At 39.7% G+C, this 26603-nt stretch overlaps 2 protein-coding genes across 3 annotated transcripts; both read left to right on the top strand.

Annotated features, from left to right (window-relative positions):
* Nucleotides 1-3520: 3520 nt before the first annotated feature.
* Nucleotides 3521-5517, top strand: LOC129720728 (tryptophan--tRNA ligase, mitochondrial). 2 transcript variants are annotated; one of them, XM_055672384.1, is made up of 4 exons: nt 3521-3719; nt 3777-4323; nt 4380-4922; nt 4984-5517. In XM_055672384.1, exons 1-3 carry the CDS (start codon nt 3645-3647, stop codon nt 4880-4882), a joined length of 1125 nt encoding a protein of 374 aa, XP_055528359.1. In that variant the 5' UTR covers nt 3521-3644; the 3' UTR covers nt 4883-4922; nt 4984-5517. The 2 variants fall into 2 exon arrangements, with proteins under 2 accessions (XP_055528359.1, XP_055528358.1); XM_055672383.1 differs by having other exon boundaries at nt 4380-5517.
* Nucleotides 5518-10937: 5420 nt separating this feature from the next.
* On the top strand, nt 10938-11657 carry LOC129720286 (uncharacterized). The gene has a single exon (XM_055671750.1). It carries the CDS (start codon nt 10938-10940, stop codon nt 11655-11657), a length of 720 nt encoding a protein of 239 aa, XP_055527725.1.
* Nucleotides 11658-26603: the final 14946 nt, after the last annotated feature.

Raw genomic sequence — 26603 nt, 5'->3', positions numbered from 1 at the left:
TGCCATCAGAAAATCCAATTTCGGAAATCAAAATGCCTTTTTAAAGGCAAATAAACAAGTCATTGAAAGTTAATAATTTTTGTCAACGCAAGCAAGCATTCTGTGTTGCATCCTAGCAATTCAAATTTGTCGCACCCGTCTAATTTACTGAATGTGAAATAGCTTCCACAGTGCATGTTGTCCGTGTATCTTAATTCCCCCAATGTTAGGGCAGCTCAAAGGTTGTAATTAGCAACCGATTTTGAACCGCAACATGCTTTTTTCAAGGCAAATAAACTAATAATTGAAGGTTAATAATTTTCTGGCATCAACACAAGCAGACATTCTGTGCGGGATGCAATCGAATTCTGTTGTAGTTGTCTAATTTTCACTTTATTTAGTAAACCCCCCACTGTAGGGGCAGCGCAAAGGCGCGATCAGCATAACCGAAATTGAATAATTAACTGCCCGGTTAGTACGCATTCACAAAAGCAATTAGTTCGACTATGCAGAGCTAATCTGAAGTCGATTCAATCAATCAGTCTAAACAGAATTTTGTCGTCTCCCAGCTGCCAAGTTGCAACATGATGCAACAGCGAGCAAACGAAATCGCTTGATGTTACAAACCGCAATAAGATACGGGTTAAAACCGTTGCGTGTGTGAGAGCACCATCGGTGTTTATTCGCTGGATACACTATCTACTGTCTACTGAACGCAATAATCTGCTTACATGCGACACGGGGACGGGAACATTTTCTTCAACCAAGCTGCACAACACGATACAAAACATGTTATTTTGTTGCTTCAATGAGAGTGCTATCGGTCCGGCTCGACAGAATGTTCACAAGAAATCATTTTTGTGCATCCGTGCTACGAAACTGAGGAAAAACTTTAGAAACTGAAAGAGGAGGTGGAGCTTATCAAATGATCGCTCTGAGCCGGAATGAAGTCACACATATTTTTCAAGTTATATCATTCCACCACGTACGAAAAATAATTCATACCTATTTTCATCCCTATATAAGAGCCTGTTTTAGTCGAAGCCGCTCATAATAGTTCTGAACAGCGACGACAGCAGTCCTCCCTTAGCAGCAGCGGGAGCGAGCAGTGGGTACCATCGATAGCGGATAGCGGCCACAACTGTGGCATGGCTGCGGATAAGCGTAGCAGTTTCAGCGGATCTCACCATCGATAGCAGCAGGGCCAGCAGATGCAGGTACAGCGGATACCAATGGCGGCCACAACTGTGGCATGGCTACGGATAGCGTTGCAGTTGCTCAGCAGTTGGGCCAGCGTATAGCGGCCACAACTGTGGCATGGCTATGCATGGCGTAGCTGTTGCAGCGGGTATATCAGCATCGATAGTAGCAGGGTCAGCTGATGCAACGACACTTCCTTCACTAAAATGCTGTTTCAGTGTGGTAGCGGGAAGCATCAAGCAGCAGGCTTGCATGAAGTGAATACATCATCCAGCAACTTTCTCTAAGGCCTCTGCCATAGTAGACGCGAAAAGCGGCGCGAACCGATTCGCTCGGCCGCAGGTTAATGTACAGCTCTACTGATGGCTGTACATTAACCTACAGCCGAGCGAATCGGTTCGCGTCGCTTTTCGCGTCTATTATGGCAGAGGCCTAATGGGAAAGTTGTATCATTTTGTTCAGAAGAATATTATTGTCGGTAATATTACAGAGATGCGATTGCGTAAATCCGATTTTGAATTGAACAATTGTTCTTTTGAGAACAAATAAAACACTTATTTGAAGAGTTAATAGCTTTTGGTACCAATAGCAGTATAGTGACGGCCTCAGCGGTAGATGCAGATGCAGTCGGTACTTCCCTGAGGCCGATGTAAAGGTAAATGGGAGCAGCACGGCGAAACAGTTCGGGTTAGGCTTAGACGCGCATCATTTTTCGTTGCTGATATTCCCCACATGAAACGACGCGCTTTCGTATGACAGCGGTCGTATTAGCGGTAGATGCATTTGCCAACACTTCCTCCAGTAAAACCGTGTCTAGTTTTCAATGTGAAAACACCTTTCTCATTGTGTTGACCGTGCGTCTTAGTCCTCACTATTAAGGTAACACAGAGATGTAAGATAAACACTACATCCTATAATAAATTGAACAACTGTTCTTATAAGGACAACAAAATGAATTAATGAAGATTTAACTTTGAATTAGAATACTTCTCTCAGGAAGTTCGGCTACATAGGGATGTGAAATGAAAATCTAAAACTGAAAAAAGTGAGATATATTTCAAATGCTAATAAATCGGTTAGTTTTCGATGGATTTCCTTCGTTTTTGCAGCAATCGATTAAAAAACCTTCTAAGATTCCTACCAAATGCATGAAATTGCAATTTTATCATTCGAACTATTGTACTATTGAAAACTCTTAAGCCTTGTCAAAACACAAAATTCGACCTCTGATTGGGCGTTATACCGCGCTTTCCCAAGCACGGTCGGCAGAGTTATGGACCTAGTAAATTGGGAATGCATCATTTGGCCTATATGAGAGCTTCATCAGATAATAAACAAACATTTCATCGGATATTTAATTGAACAACTGAAATTTGAAGAACACAAATGATTATTTGAAGAGTTAATATTTTCTCGTTTTACGCTATAATCCAAAGTTAATTATCTTCATCTACATGCATACTCTGATTATTATTACGTGTTTGCGTCGCTTAGTGTTTGGCTACGGTCATGCAGAACGCAAATAACGGCGTGATGCGATTCGGCAAGACGAAATCTGTTGAAATGTATAGCTCTACTTCGCCTTAAAAAGAGCTGTACATTTCACCACGGTAAGGCGAATCGCATCGCGCCGGCATTCGCGTTCTGCATAACCGTAGCCTTTGTTCCGTTCCCGTTTAATGATGTCGTATTAAATGTGCATATTACAGTTCGGCAGCACCTCAACTTCTCATTTGCACAAAATTTAAAAATATTCAATGAACTTCATTCAAAATATCAGACAAAAAGAAATTACAATACTGCCAATGAACGGTTAACGTTTATTTACTAGAAAAAATGACTGACACGCAAGCAGCCGGGTTATCTTTCTTGTAAAAGTATTCTACTTCAACCTTGCGGTCGTGGCTTTGCATACAACCTTCTTGTGATTTTTTAAAGTTCTCCAGTACTAAGCTGTCGAATTAATCTGTTCTTTGGAAACTAAAAACTATGAATACCTTTTTAGTTACCATTATTTCTCAGAAACTCAGTGACACCCGGGGCGAACCTTTACACCACCCCCAACAATGCTGAATCTTGTCGAATAGCAGCAACCAACAAATACCTAGCGGCAAAAGTAACTCCTGGGGTAGGGTAGGTGAGGTCTTTTTCTTTTGGGTCTCCTCCAGTAACCAGCCGCACTGACTTGTGCTCACCCTTATAATATCGATAATTATCGTTAACGTCAAAAAATTAACGATAATATCGGTGTCCAGCATTTATCGATATTATCGATAAGTATCGATAAGTTTCCCATCACTATTTGAGAAGTTGTAAGAAGCGTGTATGGTAATGATTGATCTGCACTCCCCTCGGTGCCGGTGCGGTACAGGACTAAAGTGGTACAGGGACAAGAATATGTAAATATTTACTTTTTTAAACTTTCTAACAAATATACATATTTTATATAGCGAGATCGACTAAATATGTTAAAGTTATCATACCAAGTTGTTCGTAGATTATCTGTTTCGGTGCACAGATGCCACTCTCTTGAAACCAAAGTAATGTATTATTGCACTACATGTTAACCGTTAATCAATGAAAATCGAATTTTACAGACACACACCTGGCCTCGTAAGATATTTTCCGGAGTTCAACCTACCGGCTGCCTTCACATCGGCAACTATCTCGGTGCTGTTAAGCGTTGGGTTGATCTTCAAAATGCCGGCGAAGATGTTACGTACTGCATTGTGGATCTGCATTCCATAACATTGCCACAGGAACCGGAAATTTTACGGCACAACTGTCTACAAATGGCTGCCACTCTGTTGGCATGTGGGATTGATCCAATGAAGGCTACCCTGTTCGTACAGTCTGCAGTTCCTCAGCACGCTGAATTATCGTGGATTCTTGGCTGCATGACTACAATGGCGAGGTTGACGCATTTGCCTCAATACAAGGAAAAGTCAGCTAAGCTCAAAGAGATACCATTGGGGTTGTACATTTATCCAGTTCTACAAGCAGCTGATATTATGCTATACAAAGCAACACACGTCCCCGTTGGAGAAGATCAAGTTCAACATTTGCAGCTGGCTCAATCACTAGCGAGAGCATTTAATAATCGTTTTGGAACCACGTTTCCTTTTTGTGAGGCTAAAGTTTCGGGTAAATTTTCTATTTCATTGGAATTGAGAAGCATTTTTAACGAATTTTTTTTGCAGACGATACCAGCAGTCGATTGAAATCGCTGCGAGACCCTGCGAAAAAAATGTCCAAATCCGATCCCGATCCTAAAAGTTGTATTATGCTGACAGATGAACCTAAAGTAATACAAGAGAAGATCAAAAAGTCGGTTACCGATTTTACATCCGAGGTCACTTTCGATCCGGAAAAGCGTCCGGGTGTGGCAAATCTTATAACCATTCATTCGCTAACCAGTGGAAAGACACCGGCGGAGATATTTGTAGAAGCGAAAGGATTAAACACGGGCCAGTATAAGCAACAAGTAACGGAAGCTTTGGTGGAGCATTTGAATCCAATTAGAATTCAAATTGGCAGGTATATGGATGATCCTAACTACCTTACAGCAATCATAGAAAACGGTTGCGAAAAAGCGCGGTCAACTGCCGAAAGAACAATAACAGAAGTCAAGGAGAAAGTAGGAATGAATGCCTTCAGTGTGATACGGCAGCAGGCCATAAGGAGGAAAGAACTCGCAAAATGAGTTGCACATCATTATTATGGTTAAATAAAATAATAGTTAGGTAATTGGTACCAGTGCTGAGAATATTCACTGTCATTATATTTAAAAGCAGCAATTTTCAGCCTTTGTTATATTGATAATCACCACTACCCATGCGAACATTGATATTCGTGATACTAGAAAACCGATGAACGTCGACCGGATAAACCTTAACACTCTTGTTGATATTTTGATCGTCAAAAATGAAAATCATTTCAAAATAGTGAAAAAAAAAATATCTGAATAGCATTTTCAATGCCTTTGATATTTATTCCACTGCTCCGTGATTGAATATGGTAAACGAAATTCATGCATCGTTCCAATGAATAATGGTTGCTGAGTTCCATAAGAAAATAAATGTGCTGACATTGGAAACAATTCAATTCATCTACTCGTAAATATCGATAATCTAAGGCAGCGGTTCTCAACCTTTTTTTTGCCCGCGTACCCCTTGGCGATATTTTTCATATCAATTGTGTGGGAGTAGAATGACCACTGTGTCACCCCTTGTATTTGCTTATGGCAACACCGTACCTTTGTTCAAATACATTGTCATTATATTTGCTTTCATTCGATTACAAACGTGCGTAATAAAGAGTTATTCCTTTTCTTGTTGACTTGATGCGTTAGTGTTTTTCGGTGACATTGTCCATTTTCCTGGTTTTTCGTCAAGCGCTAACTTCAGGTTATCGGCTCAGTGTCAGGAAAAGCGGTCATTTATAAAGCTGTTTTCCGGAAAAATCGCGCTTTTCTCTCCGACGATTGTGTTAAGTTGATCGAGTCAAGATGGCGGATCATGTGAAAATTTCTTTCACTAAGCTAAATGGAAGCAATTATGTTTCCTGGAAATATCGTATGACGACGATATTGGAGCGAGATGAGGTTTGGTATGTAATCGATTCGCCGAAACCGGAGGAGCTCGATGATGATTATCCTCAGTGGCAGAAGAATGATCGAAAAGCACGTTCTACAATCGCTCTATTTGTAGAGGATAGCCAGCTTAGGTTCATAAAGAAAGCAAAATCAGCGAGGGAAATGTGGTATAACCTCAAAACATACCACGAGAAAGCAACCAATGGTAATCAAGCGTTGCTGTTGAAGCAATTATGTGCCTTAAATTTGGACGAGAGCGGTGATGTCGAAAAACACATCGAAGAGATTGAAAATCTCTATGAGCGTTTGGACAATGCGGGAGTTGAATTGAGCGAGCTGCTTCGAATCATAATGTTGCTGCGTAGTTTACCGTCGTCGTTTGATAGCTTCGTTACTTCGTTAGAAAACAGACCACCGGAAGATTTAACGATGGATTTGGTCGTATCGTGATTGCGAGACGAGAGCCAGAAGCGGAAAAGCCTGCCGGAAAGCGAGGTAAAGGAGGAGCGAGCATTAAAAAGTTTAGTTGAATTTAAAAATGACAATCGAAAGTGTTTTTTCTGTAATATGCCGGGCCATATACGAAAGAACTGCCGTAAGTTAATTGCTTCGAAAAAGGAAGAGAATATAAACAAACCGATTCCGAGCTCCAGCGAACAAAAAGCGAAGCAGGTTCAGGTGGAACCGAAACCAATGGTGGCGTCATCAGCGAGTTCGAGCACGGTACATGGTGCTATATGTCTCGTTGCAGGAGGAGCAATTCCTGGTGCCTGGACGATAGATAGTGGTTGCACCTGTCACATGACAAACGACCGCGAGTTTTTGCGGGATGTCGTTTTCGAGGTAACACTTGCTGATGGGACTGTGACAAAATCGGTTGGAAGCGGTAACGGGGTTTTGTTCGGCGTAAATGGTGAAGGCAAACGAATCGCGATCAAATTGGAGAATGTTTTGTACGTTTCGTCGCTCCAAGGTGGACTAATTTCAGTTCGAAAATTAGCATTGAAAGGGTTTGCAGTAATTTTCAAGGTTAACTGCTGCAAGATCCGTGCCCCGGATGGTGTCGTTGTCGCAATGGGTGAAATGATCGGTAACCAGTATAAGTTAAAACTAGCAGAGCAATGTAATGCAGTGAAATGGACAACCACTAACCACAACGAACTATGTCAGCATACTTGGCACAGAAGATTTGGCCATCGGGATGTGAGTCTCATAGCGGATATCCAATCCAAGGATCTAGCAAGTGAACTAGTGATTAAAGACTGTGGCCAACGAATCGTTTGTGAGTGTTGTCTGCAAGGAAAATTGGTGCGCAATCCGTTCTCTCCAGTAACCGAGCGCAAGTCCAAGCAGCCACTGGATCTTATTCACAGTGATCTGTGCGGACCGATGGAACACCGGACGCCAAGCGGTAACAGATATCTGATGACGCTGATAGACGATTACAGCAGATTTTGTGTGGTGGTTCTCCTGAAATCGAAAGATGAAGCAGCAGGTAAAATTCGTGAGTATGTTCGTTGGACTGAAAATGTTTTCGGTCGGAAACCTAAAGCCATCAGATCAGGAGGGGAGTACACCGGGCATGATTTGCAAAGTTTTTATAAATCCGAAGGAATCGAAACACAATTCACTGTTCCCTACTCACCACAACAAAACGGAGTAGCGGAACGGAAGAATCGCTCTCTCCAAGAGATGGCTAATTGTATGCTCCTTGACGCTCATTTACCAAAGCAGTAACAGGTAACAGAATGCCTTCGCGTGCGGTTGGTCGCACGCCGTATGGCGTCGTACACAAATTACGTAACGCATGAAGGGGGGGAGGGGGGTCAAGCCTGCGTTACTAATTGTTACATAGGGGGGAGGGGGGGGGTAGTTGAGACCGTTACGTAGCTGTGATGTTTGCTCGAAATTGTAAATTTGGATGGGGGGAGCAGGTTGTCCAGCGTTACGTAATATTAGGGGGGGGGGAGTCATATCGAACGTTACTTATCGTTACATAGGGGGGAAAGGGGGTCTGAAATCTAACTTTTTAGCGTTACGTAATTTGTGTACGACGCCTATGAGTTGTGGACCGAATTGAAGCCTGACCTGACGCAATTCAGAGTTTTCGGTTGTGAAGCTTATGTTCACATTCCGGATATCAAAAGAAAGAAGTTTGACCCTAAAGCGAAAAAGCTTGTGTTTGTTGGCTATTCGGACCATCATAAAGGTTTTCGCTTTCTCGACCGTAATACAGACCGGATTGTTTTAAGCCGGGACGCGCGCTTCATCGAGCTGAATAACGGATCGGAGCAGGAGATTGCTGAGAAGCAGAAGCAGCAAACAGTTTCTGATGAGAAGACAGCTGATAATGAGTGTGAAATGGTGATGAATCCCGTTGAGCAGATAGATGGAGTAGCAGAAGAACTCGATGAAAATTCAGTGTACGAAGACGCCAATGATACAAGCGAGTGTGATTTCTTAGGTTTTGAGGAAGATGAAAACCAGAATGATAGTGATCAACAGTGTTTGAGAAGATCTGATCGGCGTACTCGCGGAGTTCTACCGCAACGATTTAATGATTATGTAGTGGAAGTTACTTGTCATCATGAAGAGCCAGATGATTATCGGCAGGCGCTGGTCTTACCTAAGTGGAAGAATGCTATGGAAGACAAAATGAGATCTCATGAGCTTAACGGTACGTGGGAACTCGTGAACTTGCCAGTTGGGAAGAAAGTGATTGGATCTAAGTGGGTCTTTAAGATCAAACGTGACGAAACGGGGAAGGTGGTGAAACACAAAGCCCGCGTCGTTGCACAGGGCTATGCACAATCGCTTGGTATCGACTATCTGGAAGTGTTTGCTCCGGTAACGCGACAAACAACGCTGCGTGCGATGTTGGCTATAGCAGGAAAGAACAAGTTACTTCTCAGGCAGTACGATGTCAAAACAGCATACTTAAATGGAACCGTAGACGAAGAGCTTTACATTCGTCAGCCTCCTGGATTTGTCACTAAAGGCAAGGAGGATTCAGTGTAAAGGCTCGTAAAGAGCATTTACGGTTTGCGCCAGTCGGCCAGATGTTGGAACAGGTCATTAGACAGTGTACTTTGTAGCCTTGGTTTTCGGCGGTGTGATTCAGATCCCTGTCTGTACATTCGACGCACCGGGAACGTGCTAGTGTATATACTAATATATGTGGACGATTTATTAATTGGTTCTTCGGAAGAATGCCAAATTACCCAGGTGTACAATCGTTTACGCAAAGAGTTTGACATCGTTGATCTTGGACCAGTGCGATTTTTTCTTGGATTTGAAATAGTGCGTGAAGACGGTTATTTTTCATTGCGTCTCACATCGTACATCGAGCAGTTGGTTACTTCCTATCAGAGCATCAAAATCAACACAAATTGGCTGAGAACTAGTACTGTGCCCAGGATCGATTCTCAAACCTAGCTCTCTTACTTTCCTTACTAATAAGACGAGTGCCGTGGTGGCTCGTGCTGTATCAAGGAGTTGTTGCCATGCTGCTCGGTTTTGGGCTGTGTTTCGCCAGTTCCTCAGACGTCTCATCACCCGCAAGTCTCTTTCGATCTGGTCGAGCCATCGCGCACGCTGCGCCCCCTAGTCCACAGGGTTGCTGAAGGGAAGTGATTTCACAGGATCATCGTCCGGCATCCTTATGACGCAACCGGCCCACCGCAACCTATCGACTTTCGCCAGCTGTGCAACGGGGTTCTCTCCAAGCAGCGCGTGCAGCTCATGGTTCATGCACTGTCGCCGTTATCCGTCGTCTGTCTGTACTCCACAATAGATAGTCCGCAGCACCTTCTGTTCGAAAACTCCAAGAGCGTTGGGGCCAGAAGCGTTAATGTATCGATTCCGTAGAGAACTACCGGTCGTATCAGCTACATCGTCAACTTTTTACTACGTCGCACTATACTCGATCGAAGTGGTCATGCCAATACCCCCACCACAATTGGTGCGTACGTTTGTATGTCTGAGAAAAAAGAGCCGTCGATTAGAACATGGTTAATTTGGTTTGTTGTACGTTGGTCAGGTGATCTCCAGGTGGTTTCGTGGATTTTTTTTTGGGAAAAGCAGGCTCTTCGGACTGCCAGTCTGCGGGAAGCTGCGAAGTGCTTATAAATGTTTTCCCTACCGACCTGAGCGTTCATGTCCCCAATGACGATCTTGATGTCTCTACGCGAGCAGCTATCGTAGAGTTTCCCCAGCTGTGCGTAGAACGTTTCTTTCTCTTTATCGGGACGTCCTTCGAGAGGGCAGTAGGCATTGAGGATGGTGTAGTTGTAGAACCGGCCTTTTATTCTCAACAAACACAACGTGTCGCTGAACGCCTGCCACTTGATCGCACGACTCTGCATCCTGCCCAGCACTATAAACTTGGTACCCAGCTCATTGTTTGTGCCGCCGCTCTGGTAAAATTTTGCCCTGCGGCCACAAATTCGGCGTACCTTCTCATCTTTTCGGTAATTCTCCTGGAGCGCAACGATGCCGAACTGGTGAAGTTCTAGCTGATCCAGCAGGATCCGGTCGGCATCCGAGGCGTTAAGCGATCTACTGTTACATGTACCGTGCTTCCAATCGTCGTTACTAGGGCTGCGATACCTAGTCTCGCGCCGGGGCCGCCGTCTTGGGTGTAGAGGCGAGGCACCGCATTTCATAGTTCACCGTCCACTTCGGATCAGTCGCTGTTCGAGCCGCCTCCATCCTGGAAAACAGACGCTCAGACACGCTGCTCTCCAAGGAGAACAACTATCGCTTCTTTGTCAGCATACGACCAAGTTCTCACCGGTTCCCCAATCTTCTCATGGTTGCTCGTATTCCAGTCGGTTCCACGTGGAGTTAAGAATATGGCATTATGCCTTGGACCACACTGGGACCTATTTTATGCCGACTAGCACGGATGTACTGCTGGTACGCGCTGGGCAGTGCGTTTACCAAACCTAGTTCGCCTCAATATCGAAACAGTGTCAGCTGAAAGAGATGGTCAAGATATTCAATACATCTTCGGAGATTTATTCCCGGTTGAAGTGATTTTGTCTTCTATTACGACACTACTTAATGCGTTTTTAAATAGGCGCATTGTAACTCTCTTTCCTATTTTTTTTAAATGAAGTGTATGAAAACAAGCCCCCCCTAAAAATTTTCCTTAGTTGCGCCCATGGTTCCGGGATATACCACAATTAACAGTGTCAGTGAGCAGTTTTCGGATATAACGCTTTACCGCAGTCTAGTGGGAGCGCTGCTTTATTTGTTGGTGAACGCTCGCCCAGACGTATCCAAAAGTGTAGGTCTCCTAGGCCGAAAAATGAGTAACCCGAACCAAAGTGACTGGCCAGCTGCTCAAAGGGTTCTCCAGTACTTAAACACTACAAAGAATTTGAGGCTGAAGTTTGGTCCGGTTAAGGACTGGAAGTTAATTGGGTACTCGGACTCTGACTGGGCTGGCGATCAGCAAACTAGAAAATCGACGACTGGAGTAGTGTTTTTCTTTGGTGAAGGGCCCATCAGTTGGATAAGTAAGGCTCAGGCTTCAGTAGCTCTTTCGTCGTTAGAAGCTGAGTATAATGCGCTAACCATAGCGTGCCAGGAAGCTGTCTGGATAAGACGTTTGCTCAAGGACTTGGGTGAACATCAAGCGAAACCAACAACATTATATGAAGATAACCAGGGGTGTATATGTTTCGCGAAGGCGGAACGTTCAAGCGGCAGAGTAAAGTATATCGACACAAAAGGCCATTTCATCAAAGACCTCTGCGATCGTAATGTCATCGTTTTGACGTATTGCCTTTCAAGTGAGATGGTGGCGGATGCTTTAACCAAGCCTTTAGGGCCATTGTTGCATAGCCAATTTGTCGAGCGTATTGGACTTTCAGCTTGACCAGTGGTTATTCAGGAGGAGTGTGGGAGTAGAATGACCACTGTGTCACCCCTTGTATTTGCTTATGGCAACACCGTACCTTTGTTCAAATACATTGTCATTATATTTGCTTTCATTCGATTACAAACGTGCGTAATAAAGAGTTGTTACTTTTCTTGTTGACTTGATGCGTTAGTGTTTTTCGGTGACATTGTCCCTTTTCCTGGTTTTTCGTCAAGCGCTAACTTCAAATTGTACCCCCTGGCTTGGAATGTTCTTGCAGAGTGGGAGAGAGTAATGGTAGATCATGTTTTGGTAGTCTAGTTAAGGTTCCAAATTAAACTGTAGCTTGTTTGATTGCTACAGTCATGTTTTAGGGGCTGGATTGTCCAAAAGTTTTAGAACCGCTGTTGTAGAGAATAATTGCTTCGTCCGCCATTACTGATTTTTCTTTCGCGTAACCCCTGAAGGCTTTCGAGTACCCCCAGGGGTACGCGTACCCCAGGTTGAGAACCGCTGATCTAAGGCACTGATTGGTACTTAAGTAGTAACAAACTACGTCTTTAACGTTCTGCGGTGGTGTAACGGGAACACATCTGACCGGAGATTGGAAGTTGTGGGTTCGAGTCCCACCTGCTGAACTATATTTTTCGTAGTTTCTACAATCATATTTTCAGTTAGTTTAATTTTCTATCTTCATTACTACATTTACTCCTTAAATTAAAATTAAAACTTAAGTAGTAAGCAATATATTCACGCATCATAGAATTACGTAATGTTTTATTCATTTGATGTCCAGAAATAGTTTGATGTTCAAGTGCAAAAAAAACCTTTCAAATTATTTACCAATCCTACTCAAAATGTATAAATATATTCCTGAAAAATCAGTTTATTTTTAAAGAATATATATTAATGCATGTTGAGTAGCATTGTTAAATATTTCGAAAGGCTTTTTGCATCCAAACCTGTGGTGCTCTAGAGTAACCATGGTAGAGAGTGAGAGAGTTAAACTGATTGCGGCTGAACTAAAGCTTAATAAGCTGTTACTCAACCACATTGGTAATCAAGGCATGGTTGATGTGAAGCAGTTCATACTAATTCAATATTTTTAAATTTCAAGTAGGTACATAGAAAACAATCAAAAATTAAAAAATGAATGTTTTGCAGCACTGAAATGATTCATTTATTTGATTTTTCATTTTACCACCATGCCATTATTAGTAACATCAATGAAACCTGCTTTGTAAACATTATGTAGGGTATCGAACGTCTTCGTCAGTGGTTTTCTTCGGCCCCCTTTTGCTTAAGATTGCTGCAGAAAAACTGCCGAAGAAAACCACTGACGAAGACGTTCGATACCCTATTTTGAAAATTTATGAAATTCTCATCAGCCTGTTTTTTGATAATTGGAAGTATCTCCTACAAATAATGGAAGGGAGCTCGTAGCCGCAAGGTTATAGTGTCCGCTTTGTTAAACGAGTGGTCACGAGCTAGAATCTCAGTAGAAATTTATAAATTGTTGTACATTTAAGATGGTAAATTAATCCCAAATAGTTATCTATACGTAACTCTTCGTGCAGTTTCACTAGCTCCGATCCATCACGGAGAATCAACTATGAAATGTGCGGTCAGTTAACCTGAAATTATCTTCTACAATAAACTTATCATCAATACCCAGAGGCGGACGAAGGGTGATTTGAGTTGCAGGCGAAAAATGATTTGTCCAAGTCAGTTCTCATTGGATTCGTATCGAATGAAATGGACGGTGAGGTTGTTCGGTACAAACAAATGTCAGCTGAAATGTGGAAGGCTGTGGAAATGTGGAAAACCTCTGTAAAAAAACCATTTGAAGCCAAACGTTGCTAAGGAAGCACTGTAGTTGGCACTGTAGTAATAAAGATATTTCCCCAAATAAAATTGACTTTCGAACGCTTTCCCTTGTATTGAAGAGTTATTTCTTTAACACGAACATCAGGAAGCACTGGCGTAGCGTGGTGGGGGCGGCGAGGGCGGTCCGCCCCGGGTGTCACCCTCTAAGGGGTGACACCCATGAGGAAAATTTTATTATGTGTAACCTTCATAAGGGTGATATCCTTGAGATTTACTATCAATTAGATGGAGGTCGCGGTGAAACCCTCGAAAATTATATAAATTTGCTTTCAAGAGTATAGAGCTCTCCAAGCGAAAACACACAAACACTACGACACGGCCCGCTTTACACTGTATATTGAAATTTGTGAGAGTGTGATTCAAACTCGGTAGTTTTTTATGCTCTCTTTCAGATGACAGTTCTCACAGGTGACAAAAAATTCTTACAGTTAACAAAAAATAAATCGTAAACATCGCACTAATACAAACGCACCTGGAGAACTCTTTAATCTCAACCAATTTATCAAAAATAGGTAGATTTAGTGCAATTGAAAACAAACGTGCTAACTCTCACAAATTTTTGATAACAAAATGATTTCATTGCAACCTGGTGAAGGTGACACCCAGGAGCAAAGGGGTGACACCCAAATTTGCCGCCCCGGGTATCACCCGGTCACGCTACGCCACTGTCAGGAAGGTAGAGTAGAGGATTGCAAATATACTTTCATTGGTACTGAAGAACTATAAAATCGACAGCGATTCAGCTCTCAAACTGATTCCGGCTTTGAACGTCGATAAGGACGGTTAGTGGCAGCAAGGAGCCCCATCAGTAATACGAACCAGTAGCAATATTGAGCCTTGCCAACGATACGAATATCGGAATACGATTGCAACAAGGAGCGATCGATGGAATCGTTAAGAAAAATTACTCGATGTACGTGGACTAACAACGGCCTGTCAGCATCTACAAACCATGTTACAATGTTATCAAACGATAAACAAAATATTTGCGAAAATCACGACAGGCGGAAGAAGGAAGGAACCTCGCCCTCATGTCTGGCGAAATGGACGAAAGTAACTTGAAAGCTCAACTATTCTTAACCTTACGCTTCAGTTACGACCCCACGGTGACATCAGTTGAGAATCTAGAGCATAAAGGACCCCAGGATATAATCCTGTTCAGGCAACACCAGGCTGTTCATATGCCAGTGTCCTTTCAGGTAATATTTTAAATTCAAACAGTAACAAACCATTCGTGTTTGGTGCTGAAAAGTCAGCCAGTATTGATTTAGGTAGTCCATCTCCCGAGAAGATTGAATACCTACAACGATCCATGCTGCAGCTAATGTCCGTTTTGTTGAACTGTAACTCGATGTACGAGGCTGTTCAAGAAGGTATAAAATTTACAACTAATATTGTGATGAAATTGAAATTCACCAATGATTTTAAATAATGCTGTAAATTTTCTAAATTGGAATGCTCGCTCTTCAAAAGCAAAAGAGGATGAATTTTTCAATTTTTTAACAGTCCACGATGTGCATATTGCAGTTGTGATTGAAACGCTTTTAAAGCCAAATATTAAACTAAAAAAGAACCCAAATTATATAGTTCATAGGTTTGATAGAATTGATGTTGCCGGTAGTGTAGTTGCAATAGTTATCCACCGTCGAATAAAACATCGTGTTTTACCCCATCTTGAAACCAAAGTTATCGAGAGTTTGGGAATTGAAATTGAAACAAGTATTGGCATTTTATTTATAGCCGCAGTGTATTTGCCTTTTCAATGCACTGGTGAGCGAAAAAATTATTTCAAGGGAGATTTGCAAAAACTCACAAAAAATAAATCTAAATTTTTAATCACTGTGATTTTAATGCGAAACATCGATCTTGGAATAATGCTCAAAGCAATTCCAATGGAAAAATATTGTTTAATGATTGCTCGGCTGGATTTTATTCAGTTTTATTTCCAAATGGTCCTACATGTTATTCTTCTGTTAGGAATCCATCTACAATTGATTTTGTACTAACAAATCAAAGTCTTTAACTCATGCTGACTTTGATTCTGATCATCTTCCCATAAAATTTTCTATTTCCCATGAAACTATTGACGTGGGACTACGTCTTTGTTTGCTATACTGGGATGCATTCTGTAAAATTGGAAATGAAACTGGCAAATGTTGCGTCAGATTTCAAACGTTAATAACAGCATAACCACATGATGGATAACAATAACCAATATGTTGTTGGATAGATAAAATGTGTATCAATTTTGTAATATGCTAGTTATCACTCAAATTTCATTGCTAAGCCGTAAATTTTTTTAAAAAGTTTCAATGACAAATTTACGCGAACAATGAACCAATTACATGCGAGCATTCCTTGCACAGACGACGTGAATGGACACCATTCGATCCCTGTGATATTCTCTGTACCAATATCGAAATAAAAATTGACAGAGTCACCCCGTCCCAATAGGTCGACTTATTTTTGCTTCCATGACCTTAGGCTAACATGATGTCTCGAAGGTAAAAGTTTTCCTAAAAGTTTGAAACGAACCCCATTCTTGAACAATTTCTAAACCTGCTTTCAAAACCTAATAAAAACTGATGTCTTGAAAGAAAACATGCCGGTGAAGGCAACAATACCAGTGGAGTAAAGAACCGCAGGTCTCTCGTCGTCTATGACTGCAGCGGTACTCTTCGTTTCGTACATTCAGCGGTACACTTCTATTCGTACTGCAGCGGTACTATTCGTATTGCAGTGGTACACTTTTGTTCGTACATTTCTATTCGTGTACAATCGAGGAAAAACTACAATGCTGTTGTTGATGGTGATTGAAGCTTTATCCAATAAATATGATTGCAATTAATTACTCAACAAGAATTGTAAATTTTTGCAACGGATATTTATTTAATTTTATTTTCGATATTCACTAAATAATCGTTACCGGATAGTATCGAAAGAGTAAATTCCCAAATATACACATTCATAAAAGAGTAATAACCTGCAAATGTGAATTTGTGAATTTTTGGTTTATTTACTAAGATTCATTCAGAATCTCTTTTTATATTTCAAAATTGTTAGATGACATATTATTATTCTAAGCTTTTCCATAATTAACGTATATTAGACGTCATCGTAATACAGCGAATGTAGTTCTAGGCAAATGAAAAAAATTGTCAAGCAAAAAACAAAAATGGAATTGTTGATTGTAACGATTTTTTGTTGGAACTTGTTAATAATTTTGTTTACCATATCTTCTTCTGTTCGCCAATTAATGAACCTTTGTAAGGTCTTCCATAATATTTTGAAAGTAAGATAGATTTGATTTAATCGGAGTTTAATAAGACAAAACCTTTCATTATGATGACGTCAGAATTATTGGATTTGGTTTTTGAGGATATACAGTTAATTCTGACTTTGACGCATTACGAGAAATTCTTGGTGCTTCTTCAACAAGCACGATATGCTTGTGCCTTGTCAAATACATGTTGTTTGAACAAAAAAATACTACAGGCATAATATCGTCAGATATAAACGATATTCTTTCGAGTGTTGTTGAATATATTTTAAAAATTGATTTCCAGGGGAGGCTGAAAATAAAAATACGTACAGTCGCTGAGCAAACACATTGATTCTGTCTGCAGACTCTGTATATTTTGTAACAAAAAATCCCCTAATTACAGTGTTTAGTCCCACGTCACCATTTCATACAACCCTAGGGCTGTATACCTTGTAGTATTTTAAATCCCACTAGATCTGTGTTAAATTATTACAAGACTAATTGGGATAGATATAGTTCTACGATCGAAGAAAATTTGAATGATGATATTATTTTACAAAAAAGTGCTGACAGAACATTAGAAAATTTTAGCAGCTTAATACTCAATGCCCGGAATTTATCAGTTCCTAAGGCTCGAGTGAAATTTAATGCACCAATTATTGACAGTGAACTTCAACTTCTTATACGTTTGAAGAACATACGGAGACGTCAATACCAAAGATCTCATGATCCTGCTTTGAAAATTATTTTTCAAGAATTACAAAAGGAAATTAAACATAGATTCACTCTCTTGCGAAATGAGAATTTCATGAGAGAAGTTGAACAACTAAAACCTTATTCAAAACCTTTCTGGAAGCTTTCGAAGGTTCTAAATAAACCTTCGAAGCCCATTCCAGTCCTTAAAGATGGTGATTGCATTTTTCTAACTAATCAACAAAAATCTCAAAAACTTGCTCAGCAGTTTGAGAGTGTTCATAACTCCAATTTGAACGTAGTAAGTCCTATTGAAAATGAAGTAAACCAAAAGTATGATCAGATCACCACCCAAGAATGTCTTTCCGAAGAGGTATTGGAAACAAACTTGAATGAGGTGCGAACTATTCTCAAAAAAATTCAAAAACATGAAAGCACCAGGAGATGATGGGATTTTCTATATCCTCATCAAAAGACTTCCCGAAAACTCTTCAAATATCTTGGTAAAAATTCTTAACAGATGCTTTGCACTAGCACATTTTCCTACGAAATGGAAAAATGCCAAAGTCACTCCAATTTTAAAACCCGAAAAGAATCCAGCTGAGGCATCAAGTTATCGACCAATTAGTTTACTTTCCTCTATTAGCAAACTTTTTGAAAGAATAATTCTTAATAGAATGATAACACATATTAATGAGAACTCAATTTTTGCAAATGAGCAGTTTGGTTTTCGCCATGGGCATTCCACTACTCATCAGTTACTTAGAGTAACAAATATGATTCGAACTAATAAATCTGAAGGCTATTCGAAGGGAGCTGCTCTTCTAGATATAGAAAAGGTATTCGACAGTGTTTGGCATAAAGGCTTAATTGCTAAAATTTCAAATTTCAGTTTTCCGCTTTACCTCACAAAAATGATACAAAGTTATTTAACTGACCGTACTCTCCAGGTTAACTATGTAAATGGTAAATCTAATAGATTGCCTGTTAGAGCTGGTGTGCCTCAGGGGAGTATCTTGAGCCCAATCTTTTATAACATTTTTACTTCTGATCTTCCTGATTTACCACCAGGTTGTGAGAAATCTCTGTTTTGTGACGATACAAGCATTTCCGCAAAAGGAAAAAGCCTTCGAGTTATATGCAGTCGGCTTCAAAAAAGTTTAGATATATTTTCTTCATACTTACAAAAATGGAAGATTTCCCCTAATGCTTCTAAAACTCAGTTAATATTTTTCCTCATAAGCCAAAAGGGTTCATTTCTCAAACCCACCCATAACCACGTTATTAAAATGAACGGTGTGGTCTTAAATTGGTCTGACCAAGTTAAATACTTAGGGCTAATTTATGATAAGAATCTTACTTTCAAAGAGCAAATTGAAAATATCCAGTCAAAGTGCAATAAGTATATCAAATGTTCATATCCTCTTATCAACAGGAATTCTAGACTTTGTCTCAAGAATAAACTGTTAATTTACAAACAAATTTTTAGGCCAGCAGTTCCCATCTGGACAAGTTGTTGTGCAACCAGGAAGAAGACACTTCAAAGGATTCAGAATAAACTTTTGAAAATGATTTTGAAGCGTCCTCCCTGATTTAGCACGAACGAGCTACATAGGCTCACTAATGTAGAAACATTAGAAAATATGTCAAGCCAAATTATCAACAAATTCCGACAAAAATCGTTGCAATCCTCAATTGCAACGATTAGCTCACTTTATAGTCAGTGAGATAGTTTTAAGTTTATTTGAAGTTTCGTTTTATTCCTTTTTTTTCTCCTTGACAAGTAGGTTTAATTTAACCCTTAAAAAAATAAAGGACCCCAGGATAACTTGGGTGGTATGACTGATGTCGGAGGCAAGACAAGAAACAGAAGAAGTGTAACGACAATTGCCACCGCTGTGGAAATGTCGGGCACGTGCAAAAGAAGGAAATACGACAGTCGTTAGGATACTGGTAAAAAAGCAAAGCAAGGCAAAGCCTTGGTGCTACATTCCGGTTCCGAACACGACCTTCTGTTTATCATACGAGACTTCGTAGCCAACTGTTAAGTATACAGGACAATTGCGGGGCTAGCGCTACGATCCTACTGACACTAACAGTCTCTCCCGAGCTGAGACTCGAATCTACGACGACTGGCTTGTTAGGCCAGTATCGTACTTCGAGACCAGCTGGAAGGAATATTGGCATTGTTGTACTATTCACTGCTCGCGACGGCTATGACCGTACGGTGTTAAAAAAGGGCGGTGAACTTATCGAACTGACGTAACTCCGTGGTGATAGGCACTTGCTGAACATGGATGTCCTTTTCTTTGGGCAAGCCAATATCAGTGTAGTTGAGATAAGTAAGTTGTGGCAACAGCAACGAGCTATGACAAAGCAGCGTCAGGCGCCATTTGATGGTGTTAGAGAACATACATATTATTGTGAGTTTTGTGATAGAATTAAATATTGAAAGTGGATAAAAAGTGTAATGTGTAGTAACTTTCTTCTGCAAAGTTGTTACATATGATAAAGCGCTTATTGAAAAATTATCAAAAATTAGGGTGACCAACATTTTCTATGCAATCGAGTATCTCACTTTTTTATCTTTGTAGATAGAAGAACAATTTGTTCTACAATGTTATGGCTCCATTAATTTTAAGTAACTTTGTAAAAAAAGTTTTTCCCTATCTTTGAAAACAACCGATTTATATTAAAATAACACATTTTGCGCTCTACCTTTTTTATTTCAAGTTTCATCTCAAGTCTGTCTTTTAGCGACTTTTAGAGCTTTTTAAGAGACACAATTTGCAATGCTGACATCGTAAATATCTCAATTTTACTCAAAGTTATTAATATTTTGCATCAAAAAATACGCGTTTTTCATTTGTATGTCATTCTTTTTGAGGCAATCATAGAAAATATCTCTTGGTCTCATTTTGAAGAGCATATTTAACTCTATAACCGGAGGAATTTTTAAAAATATGTTATTTTATAAATTTGATTAAATTCAATTTAAAAACAAGACAAAAATTTCAATAATTTTATACATTATGCATATAAAAACACCCAGAAATATTTTTTTGTATTTTTTCTCATAACTAGGAATAATTACCTTTAAATTGATCGAAAAAGATTTAAAATTGATCAACTGGTTCAACAGTTATAATTTTTTTTTTAAATTAAATACATTGAACACAGTCTTTTTTTATAGTCACAATATCTTGAAGCTGGTCACGCAAAGTGCTTCGATTGTGCTCAAAATCGCAGGGATGCATCTATGTTGAAAATAATCTAACCCGTATTGTTTCGTTGGGTTGTTCAAGGGACTAGCTCCGAAATAGGGTGACCATAAAAAACGGCTATATTCGATGTATTTTATTTCAAAAAATTCATAAATTCTGAACCAGTTGATCGATTTTCGATCTTTTGGGGTCAAATGAAAGGTAGTTACGTCTAGTTATAAGAAAAAATACCAAAAAATAAATCTGGGTGCTTTTATATGCATAATGTACAAAATTATTGAAATTTTCGTCTTGTTTTTAAATTGAATTTACTCAAATTTAAAAAATAACATACTTTTAAAAATTTCATTTTTATAGAGTCAAGTAGGCTCTTCAAAATGAGACCAAGAGATATTTTTTATGTTTGCCCCCAGAAGAATGTCATACAAATGAAAAACGCGTATTTTTTGATGAAAAATATCAATAACTTTGAGTAGAAATGAGATATTTACGATGTCAGCATTGCAAATTGTTTCTCTTTAAAATCTCTAAAAGTCGTTAAAAGACATTTTTGAGATGAGACTTTAAATAAAAAAGGTAGAGCGTGAAATGTGTTTTGCGGTTGTTTTCTAAGATAGAGAAAAACTTATTTTTACAAAGTTACTTAAAATTAATGGAGCTATAACATTGTAGAACAAATTTTTCTACTATCTACAAAGATAAAAAAGTTAGATATTTGATTTCATCGAAAATGTTGGTCACCCCAGTTTTTGATAATTTTTCAATAAGCGCAATAAGCAATCATATGTAACAACTTTGTAGAAGACCCAAATTTCCCCCTAAATTTGTTTTCTGGACCATTGTGCATTGTGGATCAAGAAATTTACAAGTGAAAGTTCCACACGTCTTTTAAAAAGTAAATATAATCGTGATACAACCACATATTTAAGACATACGTACCACTGACGACTATTTGCTGGTACAAACGTTTCAAACTAGCCGACAAAAGAATCACCACTCCGCTCTACTGGAGCGCTAATAAAATCTCTTAAGGAGCTGAGAAAGTATATGCAGCAATCTTCGAACACGCAGGAAAAAGCATGCAGGTATATTGTTCGCATAAAGTACTCAAAGTTCATTATTGAGATTAAGAAAGTTCTAGTAAGGGGCTATCCACATACCACGTGGACAGATTTTCAACGATTATTAAACCGGCGGGGCTAGCGCTACGATCCTACTGACACCAACAGTCTCTCCCGAGCTGAGACTCTAACCTATGACGCCGGGCTTGTTAGGCCAGTATCGTACCTCAAAGGTGGGAGGGTTCTATGTATGCACTCACAAATGCATAATGTGTCAGTTATGTTTTGTTTTTGATACGCGATGAAGCAATTTCGAGAATTGGTAGAAAAATGGTTTTCGGAAGGAGCGTATCAAACTAAAACGACAAGGCTCAGTCCGAAAACTTGTCACTGATCTCTCAGAAAAAGAGGCTCGATGAAGCGAAAATGATACTTCACAGCGAGCTGCTCACGAGTTTGTTTATCATTGAGAAACTCTTTGTCCTGGAACAGGCAAACAATGCACAAAATGATCAATTGTGGGCAGCAGCAAGAGACAATATTTTGAAGTCCCAAAGAGTTTCTCGATTCCAGAGTGCAGCTTCAGTGATGGTTTGGGGAACAGTTTGCAAGAGAGGTAAACTTTCACTGGTTTTCATCGACAATAGCGTCAAAGTCAAGCATTTTCTATAATGAATGAAAGTTTTGAAAAAATGTAGTCATAAGCCAAAAAAGAAAATTCGTTCGTAAAGTTGAAATGAATGGCTGGCAAGCTCTCCAGATCTTAACCAATTGGGTCCTAAAGCTATACCAGTTTTTATATATCATTTGAAAAAGCCGCGTTTTCTGAACAAAACGTGATTTTTGAAAAATGTTTATCGTTCTCCTCCGACTTTTAAATGACGAATAAAAAAACTGCTCGAAAGGTCTAAGATGACGTTTCGCCCATGTACGGTATATGAAAGAACTGTCAAATAAGGCATTTCGAGCAGTTTTTTATCCTTCATTTAAAAATCGAAGGAAAACGATAAACATTTTTAAAAATCACGTTTTGCTCAAAAATTGCACTTTTCCAGCTGATATATAAAAATCAGGAAACCTTTTAAAACTTTAGGACCCCATTGGCCCTGACGATATTGGTTTGGTTTTTACTTGCGAAAGTAAAGGAGGGAAATAATTTTGCTTTTGTTTTCACACATAAATTGACAATTGTATATGAGAATTCGTGAAAGTGCGAACAGCCTTAAAAATCTCTTTTGCTTGTGTCAGTGCCAATTACACTTTTTTGTCTAGTACTTCACGATGTAGAAGGAGAAGCATACAGGGTACGTTAATGGACGGATATTCTGGACTCGAAGTGTGTCGATACATGATTCACTCATACACTCTCAACTATGACGTGTTATCTTTGATGGAGTGCGGCAAATGCATAGCATTTCATAGCAAAAGTTTTTTTTTGCTGCTTTGCTACTTTTTTCTCGGAAAACAAGGAACATAGATTTTTGATATTTTCCAGTAGGTAAATTTGTGAGATAATGCTTCGGTGAACGTTAAAAATGCTTAGTTTTCCATCACATGTAAAAACTTCAATATCTCACCCCCCCCCCCCCCCCCCCCCCGATGAGATATCAAGGATCTTTTTTCATGTTATTTTTTGTCATAAAACCCGCTTGGCAATAAAAATTTCAGTTGTTGATCAAAAAAATTTTTATTTGTGTTTGCTGATGCTGAACTGAATCATGCAAAATATTCAACAAGAACCCCACAAAAATAAAAAAATATAGGAAAAAATTAAGGAATCGAACAGTATTGAAAAAAGTGCAAAAGAGTGGGTTTGAAGCATAAAAAGCCATATTTTCATAAATCACGTTTGGGCAACCTGAAAATATTTTTTCAGGAAGTCTAATGCCTTGTTCAGTCTACACCGGATATCACCTGATATCGCCAGGTGATATCGGATATCACCTCGAGCGTTCACATTAGAGTGAGCTGATATGATTTGACATTTGCTTTAGAAATTGAAAAGAGAAGAAATCAAAAACAGGTCAAAGCTAAAACAAGACAACAAGAGCAATGGGATTATGATAGAGATGTCAGCGAGTTGGCTCGCACCAACGCACATAGGAGTATTTGAGCCAAAAAGCTGGCCAAAAGTCCAAGTCGCTCTATTTTGGTAGTAATTGGATAAATTTACATCAAAAACGTGTTATTTTCGTATAATCAACACAAAAAAGGAGACGTTCATTTAAAACGACACCCAATATATTAAATATTACTTTAAATTCGCTTACTCTATTTTTTAGTGTCTTTTTACACATGATATAAAACAAAGATTTAGAAATTTCCATATAAATCTTCATTTAATAAAATGTCAATCAAATAAAAAAGAGGAACCAGGAGGAAGATTTTTCTTTTCGTATATTTTCAGAAGGCTTTGACCTTTCTGTCAATGAATAAAGCTTCGACGGGACTTGTCCGGAAGGTTAATAAATTTAAAAAAATAATTTCACAATATTATAGATTTTTCGCGGTCGGTTTTCACAATCACTTTTTTCGTTAACAATCCATGATTATTTTATGCATTCAACGTTTTAAATATTACAAAACATTTTACTTATCTTGTAGATTATGTCCTTCGAGAGAGAAAAACTATTTGACAAAATTTTTCAATTTTTTACGCCACCCGAGCAGTAGCACGTATTTGTCAAACTGATCAATTTACTGTGGAATAACTTTGAAATATAACAGTTTGGTTTATGTGATAAGACACCAATGGGTTCTGGGATAGCATGAGGGTATGCTTTAACTGAAATCATTTAAAAATAATGAAAATCGTGTATTTTGTAAGTCGGACTTTTGGCTAACTTTTTGCGTCAAATACTCCTATGTGCAACGGGAACTCTCATATGCAATTGTCAACATGTGCGGGATGAAAATAGCAAAAATATTTCCTTCCTTTTTTCTCGCATGCAACGCGAAGTTCGAAATTTGTAGGGTTGCGTCAAAAGTCTTTTGGCCGTGTTGTCAACTGCTTGAATTGTGGTTATTATTGGTTTTCGAACATGATATCCGCGATAGCATGTAGCTGAGGTGATATCCGTTGACATCTCGATTGTATGGGATATCAGGTAATATGGATGGTGATATGGCCTCGATAGCACGAATCGCCTGATATCAGGTGATATGTGGTGTAGTGTGAACGGGGTATAAATGTTCTACGAAAATGCAATAAATAACATTATCTTTCAATTTAGGGCTGAGCACCTGACTTTTTCAACATCAATTTTTTTTTGGTACACCCTATTGAAGAGGCTTTTAGACCATAATCTACGCTCTAATAAAATTTTTAAAAATATGGGCAAAAGTCCATGAAGATAGGGTAGATCAAGTCAGTGTAGTTTGTGTACACATACATCCCAGCATTGCTTAAAACTGAACAAAACTTCATCGAATTATTTGAATATATATTGTGTAGACGAGACTTAAGTAAAATTAACCACAATTAATGACGGTTTCTGGGAGATTTAGAATATGTCTACTCATGGACGCAACTAAGGAAAATTTCTAGGGGGGGCTAGTTTTCATGTGGTATGTAATTTAAAAAAACAGAAATAGGAGTTTTAATATGCTTATTTAATAACGCTTGAAATAGTGTCGTAACAGCAGAAAAAAACACTTCGGGATAGAATCTCCGAAGATGTACTGAATATCTTGAACACAGAGTCAACGCCAACCTCTTTCAGCAACACTGATTTGATATTGAGGAGAGCCAGGTTTGGTAAATGGCTGGGCAGTGCTTTTTAACAGCACACCCGTACTAGCTGAAATAAAATAGACCCCAGTGTGGTTCAAGGCATAATGCCCTATTCCTACCTTCATGTGTTACCGACTGTGATACGAGCAACCAAGGGAAAACCGGTGAACCGGTGGGAACTTGGTCGTATGCTGACAGGAAAGGGGTAGTTGTTCTCCTTAGAGAGCAGCTTGTCTGAACCCCACAGGCTAGGAGCGGCTTAAACAGCGACTGATCCGGACCGAACGGCTGAACTATGAAATGCGGTGTCTCGCCAGCTACACCTATGGTGGCAGCCCCGTCACGAGACTAGGCATCGCAGCCCTAGTAAGGCAGCATACTAAAATAAACATACTACGAAGAATCGAGAATTAACTACCCTCATTCCCAATGTGCACTGCCCTCACGAAGGAAGACCTGATGCAGAGAAAGAAACGTTCTACGCACAGCTGGAGATACTTTACGATAGCTGCTCGCGTAGAGACATCAAGATCGTCATTGGGGACATGAACGGAAGGAAAGACTTATATAGGCCGGTGGTCGGCCCGCACAGCCTGTACACCGTGACGAACGACAACGGCCAGCTATGCACCAACTTCGCAGCTTTCCACGGGCTGGCAGTCCAAAGACCCTTCTTTCCTCGACCAACGTACAGCAAAACAATTGACCACGTTCTCATCGACGGCCCGTTCTTCTCAGACATTACATACGTACGCACCAATCACAGTGCTGATCGGACATGACTACTTCAATACAAAAAACTACAAAATCCTGATATAACCGGTAGTCCTCTACGGAAGTTCTCTTGGTGTTTTCGAACGGAAGGTGCTGTGGACTATCTACGGTGGAGTACAAACGGACGACGAATAACGGCGACAGCGCATGAACCATTAGCTACAAGCGCTGCTTGGAGAGAACCCCATTGCGCACCTGGCGTAAGACAATAGGTTGCGGTGGGACGGTAACGTCGTAAGGATGCCGGACGACAACTCTGTAGAATCACTTCTCTTCAGCAAACCCTACCGGCACCAGAAAGTAAGGGGCGCAGCGTGCATGATGGCTCGA

This window comes from Wyeomyia smithii, chromosome 2 (assembly GCF_029784165.1).
Source record: "Wyeomyia smithii strain HCP4-BCI-WySm-NY-G18 chromosome 2, ASM2978416v1, whole genome shotgun sequence".
Lineage (NCBI taxonomy): Eukaryota > Metazoa > Arthropoda > Insecta > Diptera > Culicidae > Wyeomyia > Wyeomyia smithii.
This window is presented reverse-complemented; position numbering and strand designations above follow the sequence as displayed.